Genomic DNA, 27,897 nt, shown 5'->3' with positions numbered 1-27,897 from the left:
GAAGTACATGGGGGAGCCATTACATCATTATACCTCACATCACTATACAGGCTGTCAGTCAAGCACTGGTGGTGTGGCTGTACCTCCCACTCATAAATAAGCTGGACAGCTGAATATCATAATAACTCATTGGACATCTCTCAGGTCATTTGCATACAGCTATAGGATCTTATTACTTAAAGGGGTTCTCAGGAGGTGGAAAAACATGGCTGCAGTCTTCCAAAAACAGCACCACACCTGACCATGGTTACTGCCAGTACTGCAGCTCAGCTGTATAGAAATGAATGGAGCTTAGTTGCAATACCACACACTACCCTTGGTCAGGTGTGGTGCTGTTTTTGGAAGACTGCAGCCATGTTTTTCCACCTCCTGAGAACCCCTTTAAGTTTACAGCCATGTAGAAGGCCAATGAAGGGATAGAGACAATGCTTTCTAATGGCAGTTTATGAAAATATATTTAGTTTAGGGAGTTCTCTTTAATGGAGCAGGCAGCCCTGCATGACCGATTTGCTCCATTAATCTCTATGAAGCTGATGGAGATCACCGAGAGCCGCACTTCAAAATATCTGTCAGCTCCATAGAGATTAATGGAGCAGAACGGTCATGGAGGGCTGTCTGCTCCATTAGTCTGACAGAGCGATGTGGGGTCCGAAGGAAGTACGTGGGACGCCATCAGACCCCTAGTTTTCGGGATAGGGCCTAACTTGCGTTCGTGGGAAAACCACTTTGATATTTTGGTCTTCAGATCAGTGCAGAGTAGAACTAGACAGTTCTCTTCAGATTTATTACGGTGTCTGGTACTGGATGATGTATGCTGGTGCAGTTTTAGACTGGTGCGCTCTACTTTGCACCTCCTCTTTGTTGATTTAGTTTGCTGCACCGCAATTTGGTGCAGGGGGCGGGGCTTCCAGAGAAACGCATGCGATCGGGTTATTGCATAATTGCATAAACGCATGATCGGTAAACGCATATGCGATAGGCCGAGGCCCGTCCTCTGTGTGCCTTAGGGTTGTCCTGCAGAAAGATTCCCCTTAGGGCGATGTCACACATGGCGTTTTTAGTTTTAGATCGTAAAAACGCATGTGTTAAAAACGTATCCGTTTTTGTTTGGTTTTCTGAATTTGCGCAAATTAAAACAGACAAAAACTGATGCATTTTTAAAAACTGATGCATTCTTTAACGCATGCGGTTTTTACGATCTGAAAACGCAAACTAAAAACGGCCCAAAAACGGCCTAAAAACGCCATGTGTGACATCCCCCTTAGATGCATTGCACATAACATTTTAGTTGTCAGCAGACATTACATTTCGCAGACAAGGCTGTAGTTTCCATTCTTCATTGTGTGGGCAATCTATAACTAATGAAGAAGTTTTTTCCCCGCACACAAGCCACGCTAGTTAACAGTTGTAAATATTGCACAGAATGTACACAGGTCCCAATATTGTGATAGTTTAAAGAGAACCTGTCAGTTGTTCTCTCCCACTAAATAATAATAACCTTGAACCGCAAAGTACAATTGTTGAAACCTTGCTATTCCATGAGAAGCTTATATTCGTTATGTAAATCAGCCTCAGTACACAGAAGTACACGGCAGGTGAGCAGGCAGAGAATTCCCCTGTTACCCCTCCCATCTCCTCCTCCATCCTCTTCTCACTCCCTTTCCTTGATCCATCACTAACTGGTCAGAGCCATGCTTACAGAGTATGTGATAGTGAAGGTCAGCACCTCCATCACTGCCACCTGCTTTGCCTTCTGACCCTTCCCAAACCACCTGACCGTGAGGAGGAAGCCAGTGTGGTGCATTTCCGAACCCTGATAACACTGTCTTCACCGGGAAGTAAATAGAGCTGTATACTCTTGCAGCTGAATACTGACAGATGGCCCCTAAGTGCTAGTTCCATGCACAGAGCAGTCCCAAGAGTTCCAGCATGGTGGTAGCAGTGAGGCCTGTCAATCAGGAACATGAATATGCAGGACTCACTGTGAATGGACTCACTTGAATATAAGTATACTAACAGATTTTTTAACATTGCAGCCATGGAGAGGAAACATTTATAAATAGGATGGGTTAATGTGAATGACAGGTTCCCTTTAAAGGCAAAAGAAAAATGCAGGTCTCTTAGCAAATGGATCTTTAAAGGCAAAGACCTGTGTTACCTCCACTGAAAAGTTAGTATGTTACATGGCATCTATGGCAAGCTCCTGGACTTAGTGCATAAGAAATGAGGTCTATCGCCACCTGCGGTTTATAAAGGACAATGTGGCTTGTCATATCCATAGGAGTTTGTTACTGGTTTAAGGTCTCTCACCGGCTCCTGCTTGTTAGCATCATCATCCTCCGTTAAACAAACCGTGGTAGAATTACTATTCTCGGTGTGATAATAGTTTTTGCTGTCACTTGACTCTTCATTGACATTCTGGTCTTCATTAGCCATTTGTTCACTTTCCCCTAAAGAGCCTTGGTATTTAGGGTCAGTGCTCTCCTGGATGCCTGAACCCTTCAGATCCATATCTCCTTCCTCTGGTGTCATCTGCTCTTTAGGTGATTCAATAGAACATCTTTCATACTTGGTCCCTTGTTCAGAAACCAAATGCATTGGTGACCTCTTGTTTTTTGCAATGTTGATCTGTAAAATGAATTCAATATCAATATATGGTCTGTGCCGAGCAGGAAATAAATTGCAAGTTACAATGAACCTAAACAAATGATAAGATCCATGTTAAAATCAAACTTACGTAGATAAAGGAAAAGTACCATATATACTCATGTATAAACCGAGTTTTTCAGCACAAAAAAAAAATGTGCTGAAAAACCTTACCTCGGCTTATACACGAGTCTGCTGTAACAGCCGGTAGAGACGTATCCATGCATTGCGCCTGCCGGCAGATCGCGCGGAAGTGTCTCTGCTGGCTGTTACGGCAGAGAGAAGACCAGCGAGGACCAGAGCATCGAGGAGTCGCAGGGAGCATGAAGGCGAATATGTAAGTTTGTTTGTGCTTGTCAAACTGCTGGCTGGCATGCTGTACACTACACTACAGGGGGCTGGCAGGCTGTACACTACACTACTAGTAACACTAATTACTAGTGTTGGGGTGGCATTACTAAATTGATTAAGTTATCAACTTATCTATATTTCGTTAAAAACTTACCAATGGCGATGGGAGGCCAGGTTTATGGTCCATTTTTCTCTTTATAATCACAACAAATATGAGGATAATAAAAATTGCCACAACCAAGAGGGAAATGTATATGGCAGTTGATCTGTTGGGAGGACCTAGAAGAAGACAATACAATCAATTAATTTATCTACAGAACCTTGACAAGGATTTCTATAACTGGGCACATACAATTTACAAAACTGCTTCTAAGCTGTCCACACAAAATTCCACACTAGCATTTTCTAAAATTAACCTTTTATATGGAATCTTTAGAAAAATATACCGTATATGCCGGCGTATAAGACGACTGGGCGTATAAGACGACCCCCAACTTCTGCCCTAAAAATATAGAATTTGGTATATACTCACTGTATAAGACTACCCCTCTCCCAAATGAAAAAAAGTCTGCTTAAAACTTTGCAAAACAAACAAGAGAGCAAGTGCCTGGTGATCATAACTGTTAGCTGCGATATTAATGAAGATCCGACATGCTTCTGTAAGTGCCGCCTGTGACCCCCAGCTCTGTGACGGCGACCGCTGTGACAAGGCGGCTGCATTAGCATACAGCGCGCCGCCCCGTCAGCGCGTACTAAGCCTCTTTTAATGACTGTGAGAGGCAGACTGCCGCGCATGCGCGGCGGTCCCAGGAAGCGGCTCTCTGCGCGCTGACGGGGAAAAAAAACACCTCACACAGTGCGGCCCCCGTATATCCGGCGTATAAGACGACACCCCACTGTAGCCATTATTTTAAGGGGTTAAAAAGTAGTCTTATACGCCAGTATATACAGTAAATATTTGAATTCAGATGGTTGGGAACCAAGTAGCAAAGCGACTTTGCAAGTGTAGGTCATATGACGACTTGTTGGTCTTGTAATCTTGGTGTGTGTTCACAAAACTGTGCAGATTTGACGATGCAAATAAATTGTGAAAATGGACCCTATAGCAGTTCCACCGCTCAGGTAAGGGGCAGCTTTGTTACCTGTACTCGGCCCGTGAACGTGTTAGATGGCCAAAGAGAATCCCTCAGTCCTTCTTGAAGTAGGATTTACTTGACACCTTGCTAGGTTCAGCCTGTAGGCAAAACTCTTGCACTGCTCTAAAACGTCCACCTCCTTGCGCTCCTACACCCCACTACTATCACCAGCTTGAACTGTAGAGTCTGGGCTTTTAGGGGGCCTTTTGTTATTTAGGAAATCATCTCCTTTCAGAGTTTTGTGGTACTATCTCCTCAACCTATACCTTTTAATATCGCTTCAAAGCCATTTGCCTGGGACCAGGTTAACTGAAACTGGATGGTAACAGTAAGACCTCTGGCAACAGCATCTGCTCGCATTAAGGTTTTTACTCCATATTATTGTTCATAGGATATAATAATTTACCATTCTATTTCTCTAAATATTATCAAGCACACTATAACAGGAACAGCACAGCATCTTTATCGCTTACCTTTCGTTGCAGTAATATTTATGCATATTTCTTCAGATTTCTCCATAGTCATAGGGACCTGGTCCAGTTTACCTTCTGCCGAAAAACAATACCGAGTTTGGTTTGTGATTAATATACGCACACTGCAGCCGAGAAGGTCACATTCATCCATTTCCTGGGATAAAAATATAAATGTACATTATTCACTATACAGAAAAACTCGTCAAAGGCCACAAAAATGGTTTGAACCTTTAGCTGATATATTTACTATAAGTAACATCTGAAACTTCACAGTGTGAAAGTAAATGTGTACAGAGTCCTGTCTAACAAGCTGACCACACTGTAGGTATGGGATTCCTTGCATCATATTGATCCATGTTATGATGCTAGGAATCCATGCTTCCCCCTTTAAAGTGTAGCGCTGTATTGTGTAGTATTAGTGTTGCCGTTGAACCATATGATGCAAGGAATTCCGTTCCTGCAGGGTGCTCAGAGGCTGATCACGCTGTGTGAGAAACAGCCCTTATCAACGTGTGACATATTAGTTTGTTGTGTGCGGACAGGCCCTCGGCATACAAGGTGGGTGTTTGCAGCATATTGCAGCAAACACTCGAGATAGCCGCTTGCACTGATCGCAGGTGTTACCCTTTCAATCGCCGTTGGGAAAGCTGCCGGGGGAATTTTAAAAAGCCTGCGGCGATCTGTTACCATGATAGATATGTCTGATTTTAGCCTATTACAATGTGCAATTTGCACATTTTAATTATAACAATAATTGTAATAGATGATGTGAAAAATATACTCCCATGCTGTAGTATGTCAGTATATGGTAGGATCAGACAACCTAGGGTTAAAGTATCTGAAAAAAATCAAATCACACCCCTCCTTTCTCTAGAACTAATATATAAACAGTAAAAATCATAAACGTTAGATATCATCGCATCCCAAAATATCCAATCAAAATATCAAAATATAATAACGGTTATTTAACGGATGCGCTCACTGCACATGCATCTCTTCACTACGCTGTCTTACTAAACAGTGCAGAGGTACGCAAAGTGCGTAGTAAGACAGAATGCGCAGAGAGCAGCGATTCGCGGTGAGGGAATAGAGGGAATAGAGGGAGGTTGTGGAAGGGGGATAATAAGGAGCGAGGGGACGGGCCAGCCCTGGATTCAAACTAGAATGTTACCCTTTTGGAAAGCACAACCCCCAGGATCTCAGACAGTGACCTGGCAGGGAGCCAGTTAAAACTTTACCATTCAATATTTCTGTTATAATGCATATACAATAATACTGTCTATTGTAAGCTGCCCCCACTGTAAAAGAGCCCTATGGTGACAGGTTCCCTTTAACCTAACAAAACTACATGGATGTAGATTCAAACAAGGCATATAAACCCTAGAAAAATCTCCAATCTTAATAGATTAATCTCCCAATTATAAGGGGGATTGATCACTGCTTTTACGGCTCAATATCAGCGTACAAACCGTGAATTAGTGGCACTTCCTGAAGCAGGAAATGTCAACTAATTTCCCCTCTACGCCTCTTGGGTAGCACCAGCGCTTGATAAATCTGCCCCATTGTGTCTACGGTTCATAGCCAATAAAAGAGGTATAGTGTGTACTGTGGCCTTTTCATGTCTTTTTTTTAACTTTGTTACACCAAAATTTCTTTCCTTTTTCATACAAATCGCCTAAAACTGTTCTCTCATGACACATACCTATTAAACCCATTTGCATTAAGTATACATAAAAAAAGCTAATTAAGTTACTTGTAGTAAAGTTCCCTTTGATTTCTAAAATGTCCTATTGTATTTAAATAATTAATAAATAAAATACCATTGTTTTACTTCCATAATGTAGGTAGTATGTAAGTTCCTCCAAATAGTCCCCTACATTATTTTTGCCATCAATATGTGGTGCATCGGGATACCAAATGTCAACATCAATAAACTTCCCATTAGCTGATGCATTTAGTGTTGGCGGTCCAATAATACCTGAAAGGAAAAAAAAACAGAAATACACAATTGCTATATTTAGTAGTGCATAATAAAATAGGACAAAAAACAGCAATCTCCAGTCATTTTACAAATAATCTGCTGTGAGAGAAGAATGTAGGACTTGTGTCTTCCTGCTGGCCACTCGCTTCAGATGGTGTTAATTGACAACTCCTAGAATAGTCAAACTTTATATCTGTTATGCACAGCTTGACAAATCTGATGTAAGCAGGACAAACGTCCACAACATTTCCCCCAATACAGAGTTTGCACGAACATTTTTCCACAAGGGTAATAATACTCCTCTCACCATTTTTGAAGAGTATTTTTAGTCGAGGAAGAGAATGGAATTTTCTGTATATAAATCCTAGTCGTATATAGTGTTAATAGCAAGCCCCAACCTCCTCCTCCTAGATTGTTAGCTCTTGTGACAATAGTACAAGTACTGTCACCTCCTGTGTCCTCCTCATATATTGTAAGCTCTTATGACCATTGTACAAGCACTATTACCTCCTGCGTCCTCCTCAGATTGTAAGCTCTTATGACCATTGTACAAGCACTATTACCTCCTGTTCCCCTGCTCCTCATAGATTCTATGCTCTTGTGACCATTGGACAAGCACTGTCACCTCCTGTGTCCTCCTCATATATTGTAAGCTCTTATGACCATTGTATAAGCACTATTACCTCCTGCGTCCTCCTCATAGATTGTAAGCTCTTGTGACCATTGTACAAGCACTGTCACCTCCTGTTCCCCTCCTCATAGATTCTATGCTCTTGTGACCATTGTACAAGCACTGTCACCTCCTGTTCCCCTCCTCATAGATTCTATGCTCTTGTGACCATTGTACAAGCACTGTCACCTTCTGTTCCCCACCTCATAGATTGTGAGCTCTTGTGACCATTGTACAAGCACTGTCACCTCCTGTGTCCCATGCAGTCCACCCATGCATAGAATCTCAATCGTCACTATTTTGTACTTTATTAAATACATTGTATGTCAGGCTCAGGTAACCACTATCAATCAATTGAACTCTCTGGGAATAGGTCAATCAGAAAACATCACAGCAGGCACAGGACCACCACCACAAATGACAACAAGAACCTTTGGAATCAAATGCTCCTCCACTCTCCTCCTTTGTCTCAGATTGCCCGAGTCTGCTAGTGCGCATGTGCAGCTGTGATTTACTGTACATATTAGAAATAGAGAGACGGGTCAGAAGGGGAGGAGGAGCAGAGACCCAAGTAATGGTCACATGTCCTGTCCTCCTGCTTGTGCCTTCTGCCCCGCCCCTCTGCTGCTTCCTAAATGCACTATGACACAGGATACAGAGCAGCTGGGAGAAGACAGTGACCGCCATCAGTGAGGGGTCAGGGGGCGTGGCTTCAGCTTCCCTTCTGCTGGCAGAAGCAGAGACGTCTCTGCAGTGTAGTGGTCAGTGTGCATGTGACCTCTCTAAAGTGTATTTATACACTTGGTGGTTTTTTTTTTAGAGTAAATCTTGTAGAGGAGTTATTGCAATCTCTGCCCCAATGTATCTCAAAAGGTACTTACCATCATCTATCAAGTAGAATTCCGCCTTTTCATAGCCAATCATTTCAGACCCCGCAAATGCTTTCACACGAAACATATAATTCCCATAAGGATCGACAATCTTTTCTGAGAGATCACAGTAATTACGTGAAATGTTCCAACAAGTTTCTACAACTGTCCAGTTACCATTTCTGAAACAAAGAGTAAATATGAGCAGTAACGTAAAAATATGTACTGTAATTTCCCCATTTTTTCAACAATCAAAAGGTAGTAGTATACGGTAGGTACGGAATGTATAGGAAAGATCAAAAAAGTCTACTTTGTAAAAAAAAAAAAAAAATAGAAATGTAGATATTTTTGCTAATTTATTAAAGAAGAAAAAGTGAAATATCGCAATGTCATAAGTATTCAGACCAGAAGCAGCTTTAGAGCTAATACAGCCATTAGTCTTCTTGGGAATGATGCAAGTTTGTCACACCTAGATTTGGGGAGCCACTCCTCCTTGCAGATCCTCTTCGGTTCCCTCAGGTTTCTCAATTGGGTTTAGGTCAGGGCTCTGGCTTGGCCAGTCAAGAATGGTCACAGCATTGTTCTGAAGTTCTGCTTTGTTATTTTAGCTGTGTATCTGGGGCCAGTGTCTTGATGGAAGGTGAACCTTTGTCCCAGTCTGAAGTCCAGAGCACTCTGGAAGAAGTTTTCATCCAGGATATTGCTCCAAGTGAAGGAGAGATGAATGCAGCCAAGTACAAGTCACGCAGCTGAAAAACACCCCCATAGCATGATGCTGCCACCACCATGTGTCACTGTTGGGATCATATTTGACAGGTGATGAGCAATGCCTGGTTTTCTCCTTTTCTGCCAATTGTCTCCCCGTGATTTCCCTCTATCCATACTGTACATGATCAGCTCGGTTAGATGTACATGCCAATTTAACAACAATTATAACTAGAGAAAGAGTTGTGGATGTTCCTAATAAAACTTTACACATAGCCAGAAGATATGACAGCAATTAAATCTGCTTGGCAAACCCCTTTAACCTACATTACATTTGAATATAAGAAACTGTTTGGAGACCAAAAACCTACTAAATGTTCCCTATTTATAATACCTGTATTCCACTTGAAAACGGGGAGTGATTGCAGTTTTGTCATAGTCCCAAGATAATGTAGAATTAAAATTATATGATGTCTTCTTCAAAGTAAAATGTTTTGGAACTACAGAAAGAAAAAGCAAATGATATTCTCACATTAGAACAGTATACACATTTTAGAAAACACTCAGTCTCACTAGTTCTAGACATTAACCCCTTAATGACCGCCCTATCGGGTTTTTACGGCGGTCATTAAGGGTACTTCTTCTGATGCGACGCCTTTCTACGGCGGCGCATCAGAAGAAGTTTTCGGGACACCGGGTCTCGCTGGTGCCGGGCTGTGATATCACAGCCCAGACCCGGCACTAACACCCGGGATCGGAAAAACTCCGATCCCGGGTGTTTAACCCCTTGCACGCCGCGGTCAAGCATGACCGCGGCGTGCAAGTGTGTCCCCCGTGGATCGGACCCCCCCGGTGTGCTTACCGGGGGATCCGATCCCTCCTGCCGCTGCCCCGGGTTCCGACGAGTGACCCGGGGCTGTCGGCTCCTCTTCTCACCGGGTCCTGCCTTCCTGGCAGGACCCGGCTGTAAGTAACTGAGCATGCGCAGCATGCTCAGTTACTTTCACTATACACTGCAATACAAGTGTATTGCAGTGTAAAGGCTTGAATAAGCGATCGGATGATCGCTTATTCAAGCCAAGAAGTAGAAAATGTAAAAAAGTAAAAAAAAAAAAATCTTTTTATAATATAATTAAATAAATAAATAAAATAAAAGTCCCATAATCTCCCCAGTAACACATAAAATGCAAATAAAGTATATAAAACACAAAACACGTACATATTTGGTATCACCGCGTCCGTATTAATCTGTACAATAAATCTAAATCAATATTGAACCCGCTCGGTGAACTACGTAAAAAAAAAACTCGAAAAACTTCCCATAATATACAATTTTTCATCAAACACCATCACAAAAAATGTTCTAAAAAGTGATAAAAAAAAGTTACGGTACCTAATATGATACGACTGAAAAGAACAACTGTTTTCGCAAAAAATAAGCCCTCAACCAGATCTGACAACAGAAAAATACAGAAGTTATGGCCCTGAAAAGTTGTCAATAGTAAAAACAATGCGATTTTCTCCAATATTGGTTTTGCTCAGGAAAATTGAGCAAAATAAGAAAAACTATATAAATGAGGTATCACCGCAATCGTAGTGAACCAGAGAATAAAGATAAAATATTATTTTTACGTTACGGTGAGCGGGGGGGGGGGGGGGAATGCTCACAATCCAAAATAAAAATTGATGATTTTGTTTGTGTCCCCCTTGAAATAGTTAATAAAATCTCATGAATAAGCTTTAGACTCCCAAAATAAATTATTTATACATTGTATCTCATCCCATAAAAAATAAGCCCTCATATGATCGCATTACCAAAAAAAATAAAAATTTATAGGTCGTACAATGTGACAATACAAATCTGCTGTGGACAGCGCCTCCATTCATTCTATACTCGGCCGTGCGCCCGTACAGCAGATTACCACCACATATGGGGTATCAGTACACTCGGGAGGAATTGGGCATCAAGCGTTGCAGTGCGTTTCATCATTTAATTTATTCTGAAAATGTCAGTTTTGGCCTAAATGAATGTATTTCCAAAAAAATTCCATAGTTTCTAAATCGCAGGTCCATATTTTTTAACCCATGTGAAACACTTAAAGGGTTAATGGACTTAATAGAAGTTGTTTTACATATGTTGAGGGGTGAAGTTTCTATAGTGGGGTAATTTATGGGGTTTTACTATTATTTAGGCCTCTCAAAGTCACTTGGAAGCCGAGTTGTCCCTCAAAATGTGAGTTATGGCAATTTTCATGAAAATAAGAAAAATCGCACCTAAAGTTCTGCACCTCATGACCGGAAGCATAAAATATCATCCCAACATAAAGCAGATATTCTGTAAATGTTAATTATCAAACTTTTTGGGTAGTTTTACTTCCTGTCTGGAAACCAGAACATTTCAAACTTGGAAAATGAAGAATTTTTACAAACTTTTGCCAAATTTTCACTTTTTTTCAGAACGAAACGCAAAACTTATCACTTAAATTTTATAACTAACATGAAGTACAATGTGTCACGAGAAAACATTCTCAAAATCACCAGGATATGTTAAAGCGTTCCGAAGTTATAACCAATTATCGGGAGACATGTCAAATTTGAAAAATCGAGTCTGGTCATTGAGCTGAAAACTAGTGTCGGTGATAAGGGGTTAATATTTTAGTTTGTCCTTAGAAACAGGGCTGTGGAGTCGATAAGACAAACTTCTGACTCCTCAAGTTCCCTAAGTCTGACACCACAAAAATAATTACTGACTCCACAGCCCTTTTTTTCTGGTCACTCCAATAGTTCTAAGATGATGGAAGTATTTATTGGTGCAGGATGCCCTCACTGGTCTCCGGTTATCTCTTGCCACTTTGCGTCCTGACACTGGTTGCATGCGTTGGTGTCAGGACCCAGAGCATAACAGGCTTAAGAGCAGGAGAGGACCCAGTACCTTCTGCCACAGATCTTCTCCGGGTCGTGATGATGTACTCCAGTACTATTATTATCTGCTCTGGGGTCTGCATTGTTATTATCTGCTCTGATTGTAGTGATTGATTGCTGGTATTTATTGCTGTACTGTGGTATTTATAATTTCTGTGGTGGCAATTTGTGCTGTACTTTTTTTTATTGGGGAATCGTTCTATTTTATCGAAACTCTAAAATGATCTTGACTGTGCTACAAACTGAAGTCAAACTAAAGTTTGGAAAATTCCATTATGTTGTGAATATATAAGTATATTAACCCCTGACATAATACTACGTCACATGGCGGGTGCGGGTGTATGGAGAGGTCTCACGGGCTGAGCCCTCTCCATAGCCGGTAAGTCTTTGCTGCACATTGCAACAAAGGCTTACCGGTAACAGTATGGCAGTATATGATAGGATCGATCAGACAACCTAGAGTTAAAGTACCCTAGGGGGTCTGAAAAATAGTAAAAAATATATATATATATAATTAAAAAACCCTAAAAACTCAAATCACCCCCCTTTCCCTAGAATTGATATAAATAAGCAGTAAAAATCATAAACACATTAGATATCGACACATCCGAAAATGCCCGATCTATCACAATATAATAACATTTTTTTTTACTGCGATTAACCCCGTAACAGAAAATCGGGCCCAAAGTCAAAAATGGCACTTTTTTGCCATTTTAAAAAAAAGCTCCCAAAGCTCCGTACACCAAAGTATAAACAAGTTATTAGTGCCAGAAGACGGCAAAATCCCCCAAAAAATTTTTGTCCAGGAGGTTTAAAATTTTTTAAATGTATGAAAGCATTATAAAACCTATACAAATTTGGTATCCCCATAATCGTACCGACCCAAAGAATAAAGTAGGCATGTAATTTGGGGCATACAGTGAAATCCGTAAAATCCGAGCCCACAAGAATACGGCACGAATGCGGGGTTTTTTTTACCAATTTCACTGCATTTGAAATTTTAAATACCACCATTTTGAAGTGTAATTTGTTATGCAGAAAACAAGCCATCACAGAGCTCTGTACATGGAATAATAAAAAAGTTATAGATTGGGAATAGAAGGTGGGGAGTGAAAAAAGGAAAACGCAAAAACGAAAAAGGGCTGCGGCGTTAAGGGGTTAACACACACACACATACAAACACAGAACTGCCATCCCATCACAATTTACTAGTACAGTATGAAATACTGACACAGTAAAGCTCATTTACAGATTATTATTATTTTTGGAATTGATCACTGCTCTTTATTAAGAAGTGTTCTGTAATGTTTGATTTCAGGAAAATAGTTAAATACTTAAAATAGTTTACCAAAAATAAAAATAAACCCCCCTGACAAATCTACTATCTCCTTGGCGCTCCTTGATGTCCTAACACAGTATGGAGCGCTGTAACTTAGCACTCCTCTTAGCAATAGTACATCAAGGAGCCAATGCCGCTTCAGCTCATCACCAGAGCTAAAGTGGCATCGGGTAATTTACAATTGACATTTCTGTGTAACACCCACGGTGGGAGCGAGCCCATAATGTCCCATACAATAAAACAAAATCATTATTGAATGTACTTTTTTTTTTTTTTAAATCCTCAAAATATGATTTTTACCCATCACATAAAATGCTAAAAAACGTGATTACAAAATGCATCCATACCAACATGTTACCATTGTAAATTACAATATTCTCCGCAAAAAAAAATAATCTCTCAACCAACTCTACAGACCAAAACTTAAATGTCTGCAACAATTATGCAAATGAGGTTCATTTGCATTTTTTTCCTTTTTTTCATAAAAACAAGGGCTTTAGAAGCTAAAAGAAGAGAAGAAACTGCCAGACGGGGCATACACCAGCATGTAAATATGCTTAGTTTATGCGTAGCAGTTAATGAATTAGTAGTAAAACAATAAGCATGGAGGAAGTTGTTGAAGAGAACCCGTCATGCAAAATAACCCCCCTAAACTAAATATATTTTCATAAACTGCCATTAGAGAGCATTGCCTCTATCCCTTCATTGTCCCTCTACATGCCTGTAAACCTAAGCAATGAGGTCCTAAAGCTGTATGCAAATGACCTGTGAAATGTCCAATGAAGCATTAGCATATTCAAGCTGTCCACTCTATTCATGAGTGGGAGGCACAGCCACACCCCCAGTGCTTGACTGACAGCCTGTATAATGATGTGAGGCTGTATAATGATGTGCTTCCTGGTGCTGGCGCCCCCTGCAGCCTGTGTGTGCATGTGTGTGTATAGGAGAGATACAGCAGCTCCAGGCAGCCATGTTACAGCAGAACATGTCAGATTCATGTGTAGCTGATGTCTGTGTCTCTCACCTGTATATTAGGAGGATGCAGCATGTCAGCAGATGCAGCACACACTGGCCATGCTTTACTATACATTACACACAGACATGAGCAGGGGGAGGAAAGGGGAGGGGTAACAGGGGTGACATCACTGACTCTGACCATGTGACCAGACTCATTTACATAATAAATAATAGATGATTTTACAATGATTAATGTATGGAATAACTATATAAAGGCTGGGATGGGATCCTTGTGAGCTGCTCCAACAGGTAGTAGTGACAGGACAAGTGACACAGACCTGATGACAGGTGTCCTTTAAGCTGTGTACTGTACCATAGATATCTATGGGAACGCACAGGGATGCCTTCAAAGAGCAGTCATGACTAAACAAAGCATATTTTCATCATGATTCCTAAATAAATAAGCTCTCCATTTGTCTTAAACGCAGGAAATGGGTAGTGGACTATGCTTTTCCAGAATACTGTGGGTCCCAGAGATAGACATCAATGATGAGTGCTAATTGTCATGAAAACTGGGGGCCTGTAAGTGGCTTCCAGGTGTGTCACTCTCTATTACCTAGCTAACCATAGTATCTCAAGGATTGTATTGACCCCCCCAGAAAGGGGGACGTGGCAAGTGGAACACAATGGTAGTGGAAGCCATAAAATCAAAGCCCATAAAGGTCAAAACCACCACATTTTTTTCCAGCTTCCCAGTACATTGCAAAGAATATAAAATGGTGCTATGAGGAAATACAATTCAGTCTACATAAAAGAAGCGATCTTTAGTGGGTTTCTTGCTTATAGGATCCCTCCCGAGGCTGTGGAAAAGACTCAGACAACTTCTAAATGGTTCCAAGAGATCCTCCACCTGCAGAGAAAGGAGGAGCTCCAGTTTGAGAGCTAACCTGAAGCCTTTCACCACACATGGGGCCCATGGATAGACTTTCAGGCCTTGCCAAGATTTAGGACGTTTACTTCATTGCAAACACAGTGTAATTGGATGAGCCCATTATCCAGACAACCGACCCTCCCCCTCCCTACCACCTAGTTCTTTCTTATTTCTCCTTCTTATTTGTGAAGTTGTATTTTTAGTACAACTCTAAGGTGCTTTCTTATAAATATTAAAGATACGCTGTATAGGCGCAATTTTATCCTATCATCTAAAGAGTCCGGCCCACCTGCATTGTTTTTGGTACATGTTCTTTAGTTACGTGAGCTGTCTAATGCCTGGATTCTTTTCATGCACTGTTCTCGGAATTCTATAAAAAAGTCTGCTGTTGTTTCTTCTGTACCAGTGGGCTTGTTTTGTAATGTACAACACTATCTTACTAAAATTGGTTATCAATAAAGCTTTGATCGATAAAAAAAACCCCTGGTCTTAAAAGGTAAAACAGCCCCTAAGTGACAACCGACCTGAGATTCCATTATACTGAAGATGTGCCATAAGCCACCACAGGTCTGAGGTTTTATACCACTAGTGTCTCGAGAATGTGAAAGACGCCTCTTTGCAGTAAGGTGTTAACCATGGTCATGATGTAACAGGAAAAGACGATGTGGCTAGTTACATCAAGCACAGCCAATGAAAACATGCAAAAAGAAAGTGAAACAATAGGTATTTTTGTCATTATTGTGGGTTTTGGTGTGAAGCCACTGTGGTTAAAGGGAACACTAAACCTTTACAATTGAGTGGTAAGAAAGAAGACTTTTCTGTAGTGTCTGCCAGTCTGCAGGATCAGCCCAAAGTCCGTCACCTCACATACAAATACTTTAGTTTTCCTGATGCACCAAGAACAGCTCAAAAAGCAATTAAGTTTTGGTAATGTTTTGAGAAAATTAAGGAAGGAAACAACCATTTCATGATGTGTCTATTTATACTTTTTTCCATTCCTTTAGTATGGTGGCAGGCGCCCTGATTGTTCCACTATTTACCAAATAGAAAACCGTTCTGACAGCCATGAGCTAGCCGAAAAATTGCAAATCACATTGCAGTGCGGCTGCCCAGCTTCCTATGGAGATGTGAAATGATCTGTAAACATTTTTGCACACAGTAGTGTACATGAGGCCTACATCTGTATAGTAAACCACAATAGCTATAACAAAAACCAGCACTTTGATGTATAAGATAAAGAAACGCTGTAAACACAAAGCACTTTGTCAACAAGTCCAGCAGCAGATTACACCCTTCAAAGATCATGACCGGCTTGGCTCTGTCCAGCGCTGCATAATCTGTTGGTGCTACATAAATAAAGGAATTATTATTTTGGCATTGCTTTGCAAGTTTTCAAAAATGTCAGTGTGCTTTGGGACTACTCAGAAGTAGACATTTAAGTTTTTTATATTTTTCCCAGGTCTTCAATTTGCTTTCCCATCCCCATTTATCCACCCGGGTATAAAGTCTAGTGCTCCATCAGATGCACTTTGTGTTGGAGATGTGAACCATGTGCTGCTCAATCCAATGGACTGGGCAGTTTACTGGACTTGAGTCCTTACATCAAAGAGATATATGCAATGAGTCCCAAACAGCAACAACAGCATAAGACTGCTAAAACTATTGTGTGTGTATAAATATTTCAAGAAATTACGAAAGACCTGCCCAGAGCACTTGCAGAAGCTGCAAACCTCGATTAAAGTACACTCGCAGTCCTGATGCTACTTACACAAAGGTTTAACTACACAGCTCTCCAGGGCCTCTACCCTGCACTGTCCAGAGTTTATTGAACAACTGACAGTATGATCACTAGGAAAAAAAAAGTAGGAAAGGAAAAAATTGAATACATAATAAAAATTCCCCAAATCCACGTAATAACCCGTACAGTAAAATAAAATTATTACTGAACCCATATGGTGAATGCCAAAGTAAATTTAAAAAAAATAGATTTTATTTTTGCACCACCCAAAAAACAAAAAAACAAAAGGTAAAATAACTGGGTATTGCACCCCCAAATATAGTGTTACTGCAATCCTTGAGGGGTCTAGATTTAAAATAGGTCCACTCTTTGAAGGATTTTACTGCCCTACTATCTTACTGCCCCACATTGACATGCGGTTAAAATTGCCCTACCCCTAAGAAAATGCACAAGATAAGATTTTTTTTAACGTGTATATTTTAGGACTAAATTAACATTTTATTGTCAAAATTAAAAAATCCAAATAGAACCTCAATATTGTTTTAATTCTTGCGAGATGCTTAAAGGGTTAATAAGCGTACCAAAGGCTGTTTTAAAATGGGGCAATTTGTAGGGAGTTTCCAGTCAATAGAACTTGACTGCGCCCCAGTGCCTCTCGGCTTCCCCGACCTTTAATATATCCATTCGCTCGCTGCAAGCCTCCTCCTGCTCCCGGCTGGGGAACTAGGAGAGAGCACAGATTTTAATTCCCTGGCCGGCGGCAGGAGGTGGTTTGCAGCGAGAGGCGTGAATATATTAAAGTCAGGGAAGCCGCGAGGCGCTCGGGTGCCATCAGCCTGAGCACCTTTGGCACTTTTACAAAGTTATTATTTCGGCAATAAAAATGCAGAATTACATGTAATAAACTGGCCCCCCATCCCCTAGACATGAGGAGCAGCCTATTAAGGACATTCTACCACCAGTAATCTGGTGGTAGATGTCTTTTAAGGGTTAAAGAAAGTGAAGAATGAGGCAAGGTCTTTGTTTCACACTTGCTGCATGAAAGTTAAGCAATGCAACTTCCTTGTTCTTGAACCGGCCACCTGATCTACCCCCAAGTAAAAATATATCTGTTTCTAGAAATCAATGAGGAAGTGAAGAACAATGACACAAAGTACTATAAGTTACACAAGCAATGAAAGCAGCAGAAAGCATGAACGGTAAAAGGGGTCAGCCATTTTTGCTCCGATCAGATCATAATAACAAGCCCCACGCTGCAGGAGAGATAACACAATTTTTCACAGATATTCTTAAGCCTCAAGCCCTCTGGTCTGGCAAGTAGCCAGTGGGCAGCTACGGAAGGGACACTTCTTCCCATGCCTGACTATTGTCTCAGAAGTTCACAGTAAAACATAGTTTCTTGTGGTTAGCTTTCCGGTATTTGATGCTGACTGTAAGTCTTTACTATGGTATAAATGAAAAAAGCCCAAAAATGACTCAATGAAAATCTGTATGCAACAGGAACTTGTCACTGGATTTTACACCATTAAAATACCAGCCCTCTCAGGTAGAGTATGAAATGTGCTTTGTAGATTTCCTCAAGTATAGAGACTGCAGGAGGAGGGTTACTTCAGGCGCCTGGAGAAACCTTGTCTTTCAGATAACATAAGGATTGTGATTATGTACCGTTGAAAAGGCAATAAAAAAAATTTATAGTGGGAATTGGATTTTTAACAGTCTGAATGTCCAGTTCTGTAGCTCACAGAACCAAAACCTGAGGTGATCTGAAATAACCTTCTCTCCTATGCGATCCGGACGGGAGCACTTCCTGGGTCTGTAACGTCACCCTGTCGCAAGGTGACAAAACAAATCGGGATGCCAGTTTCACATGTCCGCCCGACCCTGGGTTTGGCCTTCTTTGGCTTCTTCCGGGGCGTTACTCCCCAGAAAAAGCCAAAGAAGGCGAAACCCAGGGTCGGGCGGACATGTGAAACTGGCATCCCGATTTGTTTTGTGATATGCGCATTTTAAACCATTGTTTGTGAGTACATTTTTATTAAAAAAATTTTTAACCACCAAGGAAGTACTACTCTAGGCCTATTGTGTGTCTCTCCTAGCGATTGCACTGTGACAGACAGTGAATACAAGAAGGAGGATATATCTATGTAAAAAGTCCAAGGGTAGTAGTCTGCACGGTGACCTATTCACATCGGAGAGTTTGAACGATTCTGCTTGTGCATATGAGGAAAAACCTTTGAGAGGAACTTTTTGGAACATCGTTTGCAAAGTGAAAGAAAGAAAGCATAAGAGCTCCGGTCGAAAAATATACATTTCTTCATTTTATTAACCACTAGACGTACCTAGACGTTATAGTACGTCCTGGTGAGTGCTTCATAAGCGCACCAGGACGCACTAGAACGTCCCGCTCCTGGCACCGGCTCACGAACGGAGCTGGCGCGAGAAGCAGCAGCTGTCAGCTGTCTAGTACAGCTGAGACCGCGCTGTAACACCCGCAATCGGAGCCGCATAACCGAGGGATCTGATCCACTTCTGGACTGCCAAGTGCCCCGGGACTGCCTGATGCTTGCGCCAGTCAGACCTTTTCCGGGTCTGACTGTAAACTGTCTGAGCATGTGCGAGAATGCCAGACAGATTACACTGCTCTACAATGAATAAGTATTTTAGAGCAGTGCATTGGAGTGGAACCAGCGATTAGAGCAGTTCAAGTATGTATAAGTTAAAAAAGTTCAAAACACAAAAGTTTAAACATTAGAATAAATAAAAAATAAATACATAAAAATATAAGCCCCTAAAATGTCACTTTCCCATAAAAACACTTGATAAAGCAGAATAAACACAAACACACAAAAACCGGCCTCATATTTGGTATTGCCGCGTCCGTAACAATCTATATAATAAAACAGAATCATTACTGGACCTGCACGGTAAATGCCGGGGGGAAAAAAAACGCAAAACAAAAAACTTTCCGAAAAAGATCATTTTTAATTAATACCTTTTAAAAAATGCACTAAAAAGTGAAAAAAAAAATGTTAAACACTCTAAAAAAGAGACCGCTAAAAAGAACAACTCTTCTTGCAAAAATTAAGCGCCTAACCAGATTTGTCAGCTGAAAAATAAAAAAGTTCTGCATATGAAAAAATGGTAATGCTATAATGAACAAGATTTTCTCCAAATTAGTTTTTATTCTGTAAAAATGGGGAAAAAAAATAAAAAATCTATATAAATGAGATCTTTTCGTAATCCTGGAGACCCATAGAATAAAAATAGTATACTATTCTTATGGTATGGATAAAGGCCAAAAAAAAAACACAAAAAAAAATCTTCCTAAAAATTGATGATTTTCATTTCCTCCACCAACAAAGAGTTAATAAAATCTCACTAGCTATAGAGGCCCCTAAATTATGTACCAGAAAAGTGCATCTCCTGTGGCAAAAAAAAAAATAATCCCCTATAGGTCCACTATAAAAAAACAAAATTTTTTTTTTTTTTACAAGAACATACAAAACTTACATGACAATCACATCTGACATAAACAAAAACACAGTTACAAACAAACCAAAAAGAAAATAACAACAACAGAAAAAAAAAAAGACATAAAAATGTCTGATCCCAATTAATTTACAGGAAAAACAAGAAAAAAAAGATTTACTAAGTTCCTAAGGTGCAGTATTTACAATATTTTCCTTCACAAACCGAAAACTTGAGATGGCCCTATTTTGTTGTCAAACAAGTGTTTATCTCTATCAGGGAAGCCCATTTTTCACTAAATTGTTTTATATAGATTATTTCGTCCCTGGATAATATCTCTTCGTATCTATTATACATGGAGAGTCTCTCATATATTTTTCCCAGGAGCTGAGGGTTCGCACTGCTCCAATTTGAGGCAAGTTCAGCACGCGTAGCTATAAGAAGTTTGTCAATTATCCATCTTACTTTTACTGGAATACCCTCTGCAGTCATATTCAATAGTGCAAGCTCTGGGCTTGGGCAGATTGTTGTACCTGAGATCCTAGTAATGGTGGAAAAGATACTGTCCCAGAAATCTTTTATTCGGGGGCACGACCAGAGTACATGATAGATATCGGCTTTTAACCCGCAACCCCTCCAACACTTGTCACTACAGGCGGTCCCCTACTTAAGGACACCCGACTTACAGACAACCCATAGTTACAGACGGATCCCTCTGCCCACTGTGACCTCTGGTGAAGCTCTCTGGATGCTTTACTATAGTCCCAGACTGCACTGATCAGCTGTAAGATGTCTGTAATGAAGTTTTATTGATAATTCTTGGTCCAATTACACCAAAAATTTTGAAACTCCAATTGTCACTGGGGCAAAAGAAAAAAAATTGTCTAGAACTTCCATTATAAAATATACAGTTTCGACTTACATACAAATTCAACTTAAGAACAAACCTTCAGACCCTATCTTGTATGTAACCCGGGGACTGCCTGTATAAGCTTGAAATGCTTTTGAAATTCTAGCGGGTGACAGGTACCAGCCCAGCTGGATTTTCTTAAGAGTTTCTATATGGTTGACACAGATTGCTGTCTTACCTAATGGGTACAGGGCTCTCCTCCACTCCTCAATGGAAAAAAAAACAAAAAAATTATACAATACAATTGTACAATCTGACAATGCAAATCTGCTCTGGATGACACCTCCTTCCCTTCTATGCCCGGCCGTGCGCCCATACAGCAGGTTACCACCACATATGGGGTATCCGTGTACTCGGGAGAAATTGGGTATCAAACTTTTTTTGTAAATGTTTAATTTTCCACCCAAAATGAGTGCTTAAAAGTGCTTTTTCGTACATTGAGAGGTGTAGTTTCCATAATGGGGTAAGTTATGAATCTCGCTATTATTTAGGCCTCTCGCAGTCAATTAAAAGTTGATCAGGTCCATCTAAATACAGGTTTTGCTGATTTTCCCAAAAATGTGAAAAATGGCACCTAAATTCTGAGCCTCATAACATTCTAGTAAAATATGTGGAATCTTAAAAAACCATGCCACAGAGGTCGTATTAACGCCTCACCACGCGTCATAGAAGCGTGATGAGGCGCCATTACCCCCCAAAATAATTGCCATGCGTAAAGTTACGCTTGGCAATTATTCCCTGTAGCGCGCAGGCTGAGCGGTTCAGCGCACGCTGCAAATGAGGTAAATGTCAGTAGCGCGATCACAGCGCGCGCTGGACCGCTCAGCGGGACATGTGACTAGGGACGGGCCGGAGTGAGAGCACCCGCCTCAGGGGATACATGTGGGCAGTGGCGTACCGTCCGCGGTCGCCATTGAGACTGGGCCCATCAGAAGGGGGGACCGGGGCTGTCACTAATGCCGCTCTTTCTCCAGCTCTCCGCTGACCTCCTCCCCCCTCGTCCGCTGCTCGGCTCCTCGACTCCTCCGCTCCCATCGGCTTCTCTGCTTCCCGGCTCCTCCGCTCTCCTCGGCTTCTCTGCTCCTCGGCTCTCTGGTTCCTCTACTCCTCCGCCCGAATGCGACAGACAGCCGACTGTAAGTCCCTCTATGTAAGTGCTGTGTGTATGTGGTGTTGTGCGCTGTGTTGTGTGTAGCGCTGTGTTGTGTGTTGCGCGCTGTGTTGCGCGCATTGTTGTGTGTTGCGCGCTGTGTTGTGTGTTGCGCGCATTGTTGTGTGTTGCGCGCATTGTTGTGTGTTGCGCGCATTGTTGTGTGTTGCGCGCTGTGTTGTGTGTTGCGCGCTGTGTTGTGTGTTGTGCGCTGTGTTGTGTGTTGCCCGCTGTGTTGTGTGTTGTGCGCTGTGGTGTGTGTGCATGTGCTGTGTTGTGTATGTGCTGTGGTGTGTGTGTGTTGTGTATGTGCTGTGGTGTGTGCTGTGTTGTGTATATGGTGTGTGTGTGTGTGCGCCCTGTGAGTGTATGTGCTGTGTGAGAGTATGGGCTGTTTGTGCATGGTATGTGCAGTTGCACTGTGAGTGTATGGTGTGTGTGCACTGTGAGTGTATGAATATGCTGTGTGAGTGTATGGTGTGTGCGGATGTGTGTGCACTGTGAGTGTATGAATATGCTGTGTGAGTGTATGGTGTGTGCACTGTGAGTGTATGAATATGCTGTGTGAGTGAGTGCTGTTTGTGTATGGTGTGTGCGGTTGCGCTGTGAGTGTATATGGTGTGTGTACATTGTGAGTGTATGAATATGCTGTGTGGGTGTATGTGATGTGTGTGTTTATGCTGTACGTATGCGTATTTGTTTTGTGTATGCAGCGTGTCTGTATATACTGTATGTGTGTACATGCTGTATGTATGAGGGGGTAAGCAGCACTCACCCCCTCCTCCTGTCCCGTGCGCCGCCGTGTGCCCGCCGTGCACACGTTGCCCTAAGGGGAAGGGGGGCCCCATGCAGAAGTTTGTCATGGGGTCCAGCCTCTTCTAGTTACGCCACTGCATGTGGGCCAAGAAGCTGCTGCTCCCCGTCCTACTCCATCTCTACCTGCCCGCAGCTGCCTGCGTTTGTGATCGACAGGGCCTAAGAGCAGTGCCGGGTGAGTGTAGTGTGTGCTGTGCTGTGTGTGCTGTGCTGTGAGTGTAGTGTGTGCTGTGAGTGGGGAGTGTGTGCTGTGCGCTGTGAGTGGGGAGTGTGTGCTGTGCGCTGTGAGTGGGGAGTGTGTGCTGTGCGCTGTGAGTGGGGAGTGTGTGCTGTGCGCTGTGAGTGGGGAGTGTGTGCTGTGCGCTGTGAGTGGGGAGTGTGTGCTGTGCGCTGTGAGTGGGGAGTGTGTGCTGTGCGCTGTGAGTGGGGAGTGTGTGCTGTGCGCTGTGAGTGGGGAGTGTGTGCTGTGCGCTGTGAGTGGGGAGTGTGTGCTGTGCGCTGTGAGTGGGGAGTGTGTGCTGTGCGCTGTGAGTGGGGAGTGTGTGCTGTGCGCTGTGAGTGGGGAGTGTGTGCTGTGCGCTGTGAGTGGGGAGTGTGTGCTGTGCGCTGTGAGTGGGGAGTGTGTGCTGTGCGCTGTGAGTGGGGAGTGTGTGCTGTGCGCTGTGAGTGGGGAGTGTGTGCTGTGCGCTGTGAGTGGGGAGTGTGTGCTGTGCGCTGTGAGTGGGGAGTGTGTGCTGTGCGCTGTGAGTGGGGAGTGTGTGCTGTGCGCTGTGAGTGGGGAGTGTGTGCTGTGCGCTGTGAGTGGGGAGTGTGTGCTGTGCGCTGTGAGTGGGGAGTGTGTGCTGTGCGCTGTGAGTGGGGAGTGTGTGCTGTGCGCTGTGAGTGGGGAGTGTGTGCTGCGCTGTGAGTGGGGAGTGTGTGCTGCGCTGTGAGTGGGGAGTGTGTGCTGTGCGCTGTGAGTGGGGAGTGTGTGCTGTGCGCTGTGAGTGTGTGCTGTGTGCTGTGCGCTGTAAGTGGGGAGTGTGTGCTGTGCGCTGTAAGTGGGGAGTGTGTGCTGTGCGCTGTGAGTGGGGAGTGTGTGCTGTGCGCTGTGAGTGGGGAGTGTGTGCTGTGCGCTGTGAGTGGGGAGTGTGCGCTGTGAGTGGGGAGTGTGTGCTGTGCGCTGTGAGTGGGGAGTGTGTGCTGTGCGCTGTGAGTGGGGAGTGTGTGCTGTGCGCTGTGAGTGGGGAGTGTGTGCTGTGCGCTGTGAGTGGGGAGTGTGTGCTGTGCGCTGTGAGTGGGGAGTGTGTGCTGTGCGCTGTGAGTGGGGAGTGTGTGCTGTGCGCTGTGAGTGGGGAGTGTGTGCTGTGCGCTGTGAGTGGGGAGTGTGTGCTGTGAGTGGGGAGTGTGTGCTGTGCGCTGTGAGTGGGGAGTGTGTGCTGTGCGCTGTGAGTGGGGAGTGTGTGCTGTGCGCTGTGAGTGGGGAGTGTGTGCTGTGCGCTGTGAGTGGGGAGTGTGTGCTGTGCGCTGTGAGTGGGGAGTGTGTGCTGTGCGCTGTGAGTGGGGAGTGTGTGCTGCGCTGTGAGTGGGGAGTGTGTGCTGCGCTGTGAGTGGGGAGTGTGTGCTGCGCTGTGAGTGGGGAGTGTGTGCTGTGCGCTGTGAGTGGGGAGTGTGTGCTGTGCGCTGTGAGTGGGGAGTGTGTGCTGTGCGCTGTAAGTGGGGAGTGTGTGCTGTGCGCTGTGAGTGGGGAGTGTGTGCTGTGCTGTGAGTGGGGAGTGTGTGCTGTGCTGTGAGTGGGGAGTGTGTGCTGTGCGCTGTGAGTGGGGAGTGTGTGCTGTGCGCTGTGAGTGGGGAGTGTGTGCTGTGCGCTGTGAGTGGGGAGTGTGTGCTGTGCGCTGTGAGTGGGGAGTGTGTGCTGTGTGCTGTGAGTGGGGAGTGTGTGCTGTGCTGTGAGTGGGGAGTGTGTGCTGTGCTGTGAGTGGGGAGTGTGTGCTGTGCGCTGTGAGCGGGGAGTGTGTGCTGTGTTGTGAGCAGGGAGTGTGTGCGTTGTTGTGTTGTGTGCCGTGAGTGTGGAGTGTGTGCTGTGAGTGTGTGTGTGTTGTGTGAGTGTGCTATGTGTATTACAGAAATTTTCATACTCCTCCTCGGGTAAAAATACTCCTCAAAAATGGTGAGAGGAGTATTTTTACCCTTCTGGAAAAATGTTAGTGCGACCTCTGCCATGCCAACATAAAGCAGACATTTGGGAAATGTAAGTTATGAATTTATTTGGGAGCTATGACTATTTGCATCAAAAGTAGAGAATTTAGAACTTTGAAAATAAAGAATTTTTCCAAATTTTTGCCAAATTTTTTTTTTTTTCATAAAGATATCATCCAAATTTTTAAACTAATTTGAAGTACAATGTGTCACGAGAAAACTATCTCAAAATCCCCTGGATATCTTATATCATTCCAAAGCTATAACCACTTATAGTGACACAGGGCAGATCTAAAAAATGGGACCGAGTCCTTAAGGCCAAAATAGGCTGAGTCCCGTAGGGGTTAAAGACTAGCAGCTGCATTTCCCAACTAAGGGTGATGCCACACATGGCGTTTTGGCGTCTTTGGTCCGTTTTTAAGCAGTAAAAAATGCATGCGTTTTTGACCATTTTCAATCAAGATAATTAGTAAAACCTGTTCAAAACGCATGCAGGTCCAAAAAACGCATGCGTTTTAAAAAAATGCATGCGTTGTTTAACAGACTGCTTAAAAACGGACCAAAAACGGGTTCAAAACGCCATGTGTGGCATCACCCTTAGGCCTTTACTCCAGGCCAAGTTTTTCCAGTTTTTGTGGTAAAATTAGGTACCTCAGTTTACAATCAGGTTGGCTTATACTTGCGTATATGTTGTATGTATATGTTTTCCTCTCAGTGAAAAGCCCAAAGACAAGGGAACATTATAGGTGGCGGGGGCTGCTATAGAAAAAGGGATATTATAATGTCCCCATTTCTGTAGCTGTCTTATTATTAAAACATTAAAAGGGAGCAGCTGCAGGAAAGTGGGCATTGTAAACCTGGGGCTCCAGTAAATGGCACATTATATGGGTTGGGGTTAGATATGGACTATTTCGGGGGACCATAATAAGAGGGATACCTGGCCCAGTCCCTGGTAAAAAAAACTGGGGTGCAGCCGCCACCCTGATACAAAAAGGTTGGGGAACACTGCTCTACATGAATGAGATATACAGTATAGATATACCATACTGTATATGCATGGAGGGGATCTCTTTATACACCATAGTGTATTACAGACGGCTCCCTACTTAAGAACACTCGACATACAGACGACCCCTAGATACAAACGGACCTCTGCATGTTGGTAAGTTACTGTACTTTAGCCTTAGGCTACAATAAACAGCTATAACAGTTATCACAGGTGTCTGCAATGAAGCTTTATGATAATCCTGGTTCTTATGAGAACCCAACATTTTTTTTAAATCCAATCGTCACAGAGACCAGAAAAATTTGTCTGTGGTAACAATTATAAAATATACAGTTCCGACTTACATACAAATTCAACTTAAGAACAAACCTACAGAACCTATCTTGTACCTAACCCGGGGACTGCCTGTATTTATTATAGCATGCTGTATACTAGTGCACATGCATGGAGATATTTATCTAGAAGTGTACATCCATAACCCATAATATATCAGTGTATAGCTATATAAAGATCATCTCATTCTACATCACAGAGGTCCGTGACCACACATGACGCATATATACTATATACCTTACAAGAGTACATGTAAAGGTGAGTATATTAGTATTGTACACTGGTGCCCATAAATAAAGGTGATCATTATTCAGAGCAGCTGCCAGCACTCGGGTCTGTGCACATGTAGGACAGGGCAGTGCCAGGCTGGTACAAGACAGCAGAGTATGGGCATTACCTGGCACCCGCGTGGGCCCAACATCAGCCGCCAGCGCTGTGAGGGCAGAGAGCAGCAGGAGAGCGAAGCTCCTGGCTAGGATGGCGTCCATGTTTCCTGCTTTATAGTAACAGACGATGGAAAGTCCCTTCACCCGGGCAGAGGGCGGCTGCTGGGCATACACGGCCGCTACAGGGAAGTCTGTCAGCAGTCACTAGGAAAGGTTCCCGTATGACATGAAGCCTTGTGGGAGGGTCTTCCTGCAGGCTCAGTGCTACGTCCTGTGTGACACAGCATGGCATTCCCTGCCTCCTAAATAGAATGTGTATTGCCCACCACTGCCATGTGCTATGGTCATGCAGCCTAGCTTCACATTGCCATGAAGGGGTTAATGTGCAGAAAGATACGCAGCGCACCACACCCAGGGTGCTACAGTGGTGCCTCCAGTGTCCGCAGATATGAAGGGCCACCCTCCTCAGATACAGGCCGCTCATTAACCCCTTAAGGACGCAGCCATTTTGCAGGTTAAGGCTCAGCCCGATTTTTTGGATTCTGACCTGCGTCGCTTTATATGGTTATAACTTTTGAACACTGTTACTTATCAAAACGATTCTGAGATAGTTTTTTCCCCACATGTTGTACTTCATTTTAGTGGTAAATTTTGGCTGATAAGTTTTGCGTTTATTTACAAAAAAAAAGAAAATATGATAAATTTTTTGAAAAATTTGCCATTTTCGAAATTCAAAATCATTGCGTTTCCAGGCAGATAGATTTACCACCTAAATAAGTTGCTGAATAACATTTCCCATTTGTCTACTTTACATTTTCATCATTTCTGAAATGTCTGGATAATTTATTTTGATGTCCCGCGGCTTACAAAAAGAATATCGCTTTTCCGGATTTTCTGAATTGACTATTTTGGGGATAAATACAGTTTTGAAT

The 27,897-nt window shown here is 42.9% G+C and overlaps 1 protein-coding gene and 1 long non-coding RNA gene across 2 annotated transcripts in view; one reads left to right on the top strand and one right to left on the bottom strand.

Moving 5' to 3' along the window:
• The window catches only part of LOC140121624 (uncharacterized), a 60,789-nt gene extending 51,480 nt beyond the window's left edge, over positions 1–9,309 (top strand). Inside the window, exon 2 of the long non-coding RNA XR_011854136.1 lies at positions 8,735–9,309. This is a non-coding gene — a long non-coding RNA (uncharacterized lncRNA). The remainder of the gene's footprint in view (positions 1–8,734) is intronic.
• On the bottom strand, positions 368–27,301 carry IFNGR1 (interferon gamma receptor 1). Its single transcript, XM_072141439.1, has 7 exons — positions 26,977–27,301; positions 9,226–9,331; positions 8,139–8,308; positions 6,427–6,584; positions 4,607–4,760; positions 3,152–3,276; positions 368–2,628 (listed from the first exon to the last, which is right to left on the bottom strand). The coding sequence occupies exons 1-7, from the start codon at positions 27,065–27,067 to the stop codon at positions 2,248–2,250; spliced, it is 1,185 nt and encodes a 394-aa protein (XP_071997540.1). The 5' UTR covers positions 27,068–27,301; the 3' UTR covers positions 368–2,247.
• Between the last annotated feature and the right edge of the window lie 596 nt (positions 27,302–27,897).

Source organism: Engystomops pustulosus, chromosome 3, assembly GCF_040894005.1.
Source record: "Engystomops pustulosus chromosome 3, aEngPut4.maternal, whole genome shotgun sequence".
Lineage (NCBI taxonomy): Eukaryota > Metazoa > Chordata > Amphibia > Anura > Leptodactylidae > Engystomops > Engystomops pustulosus.
Note: the sequence above shows the minus strand (reverse complement) of the source record. Positions and strands in the feature narration are given on the sequence as shown.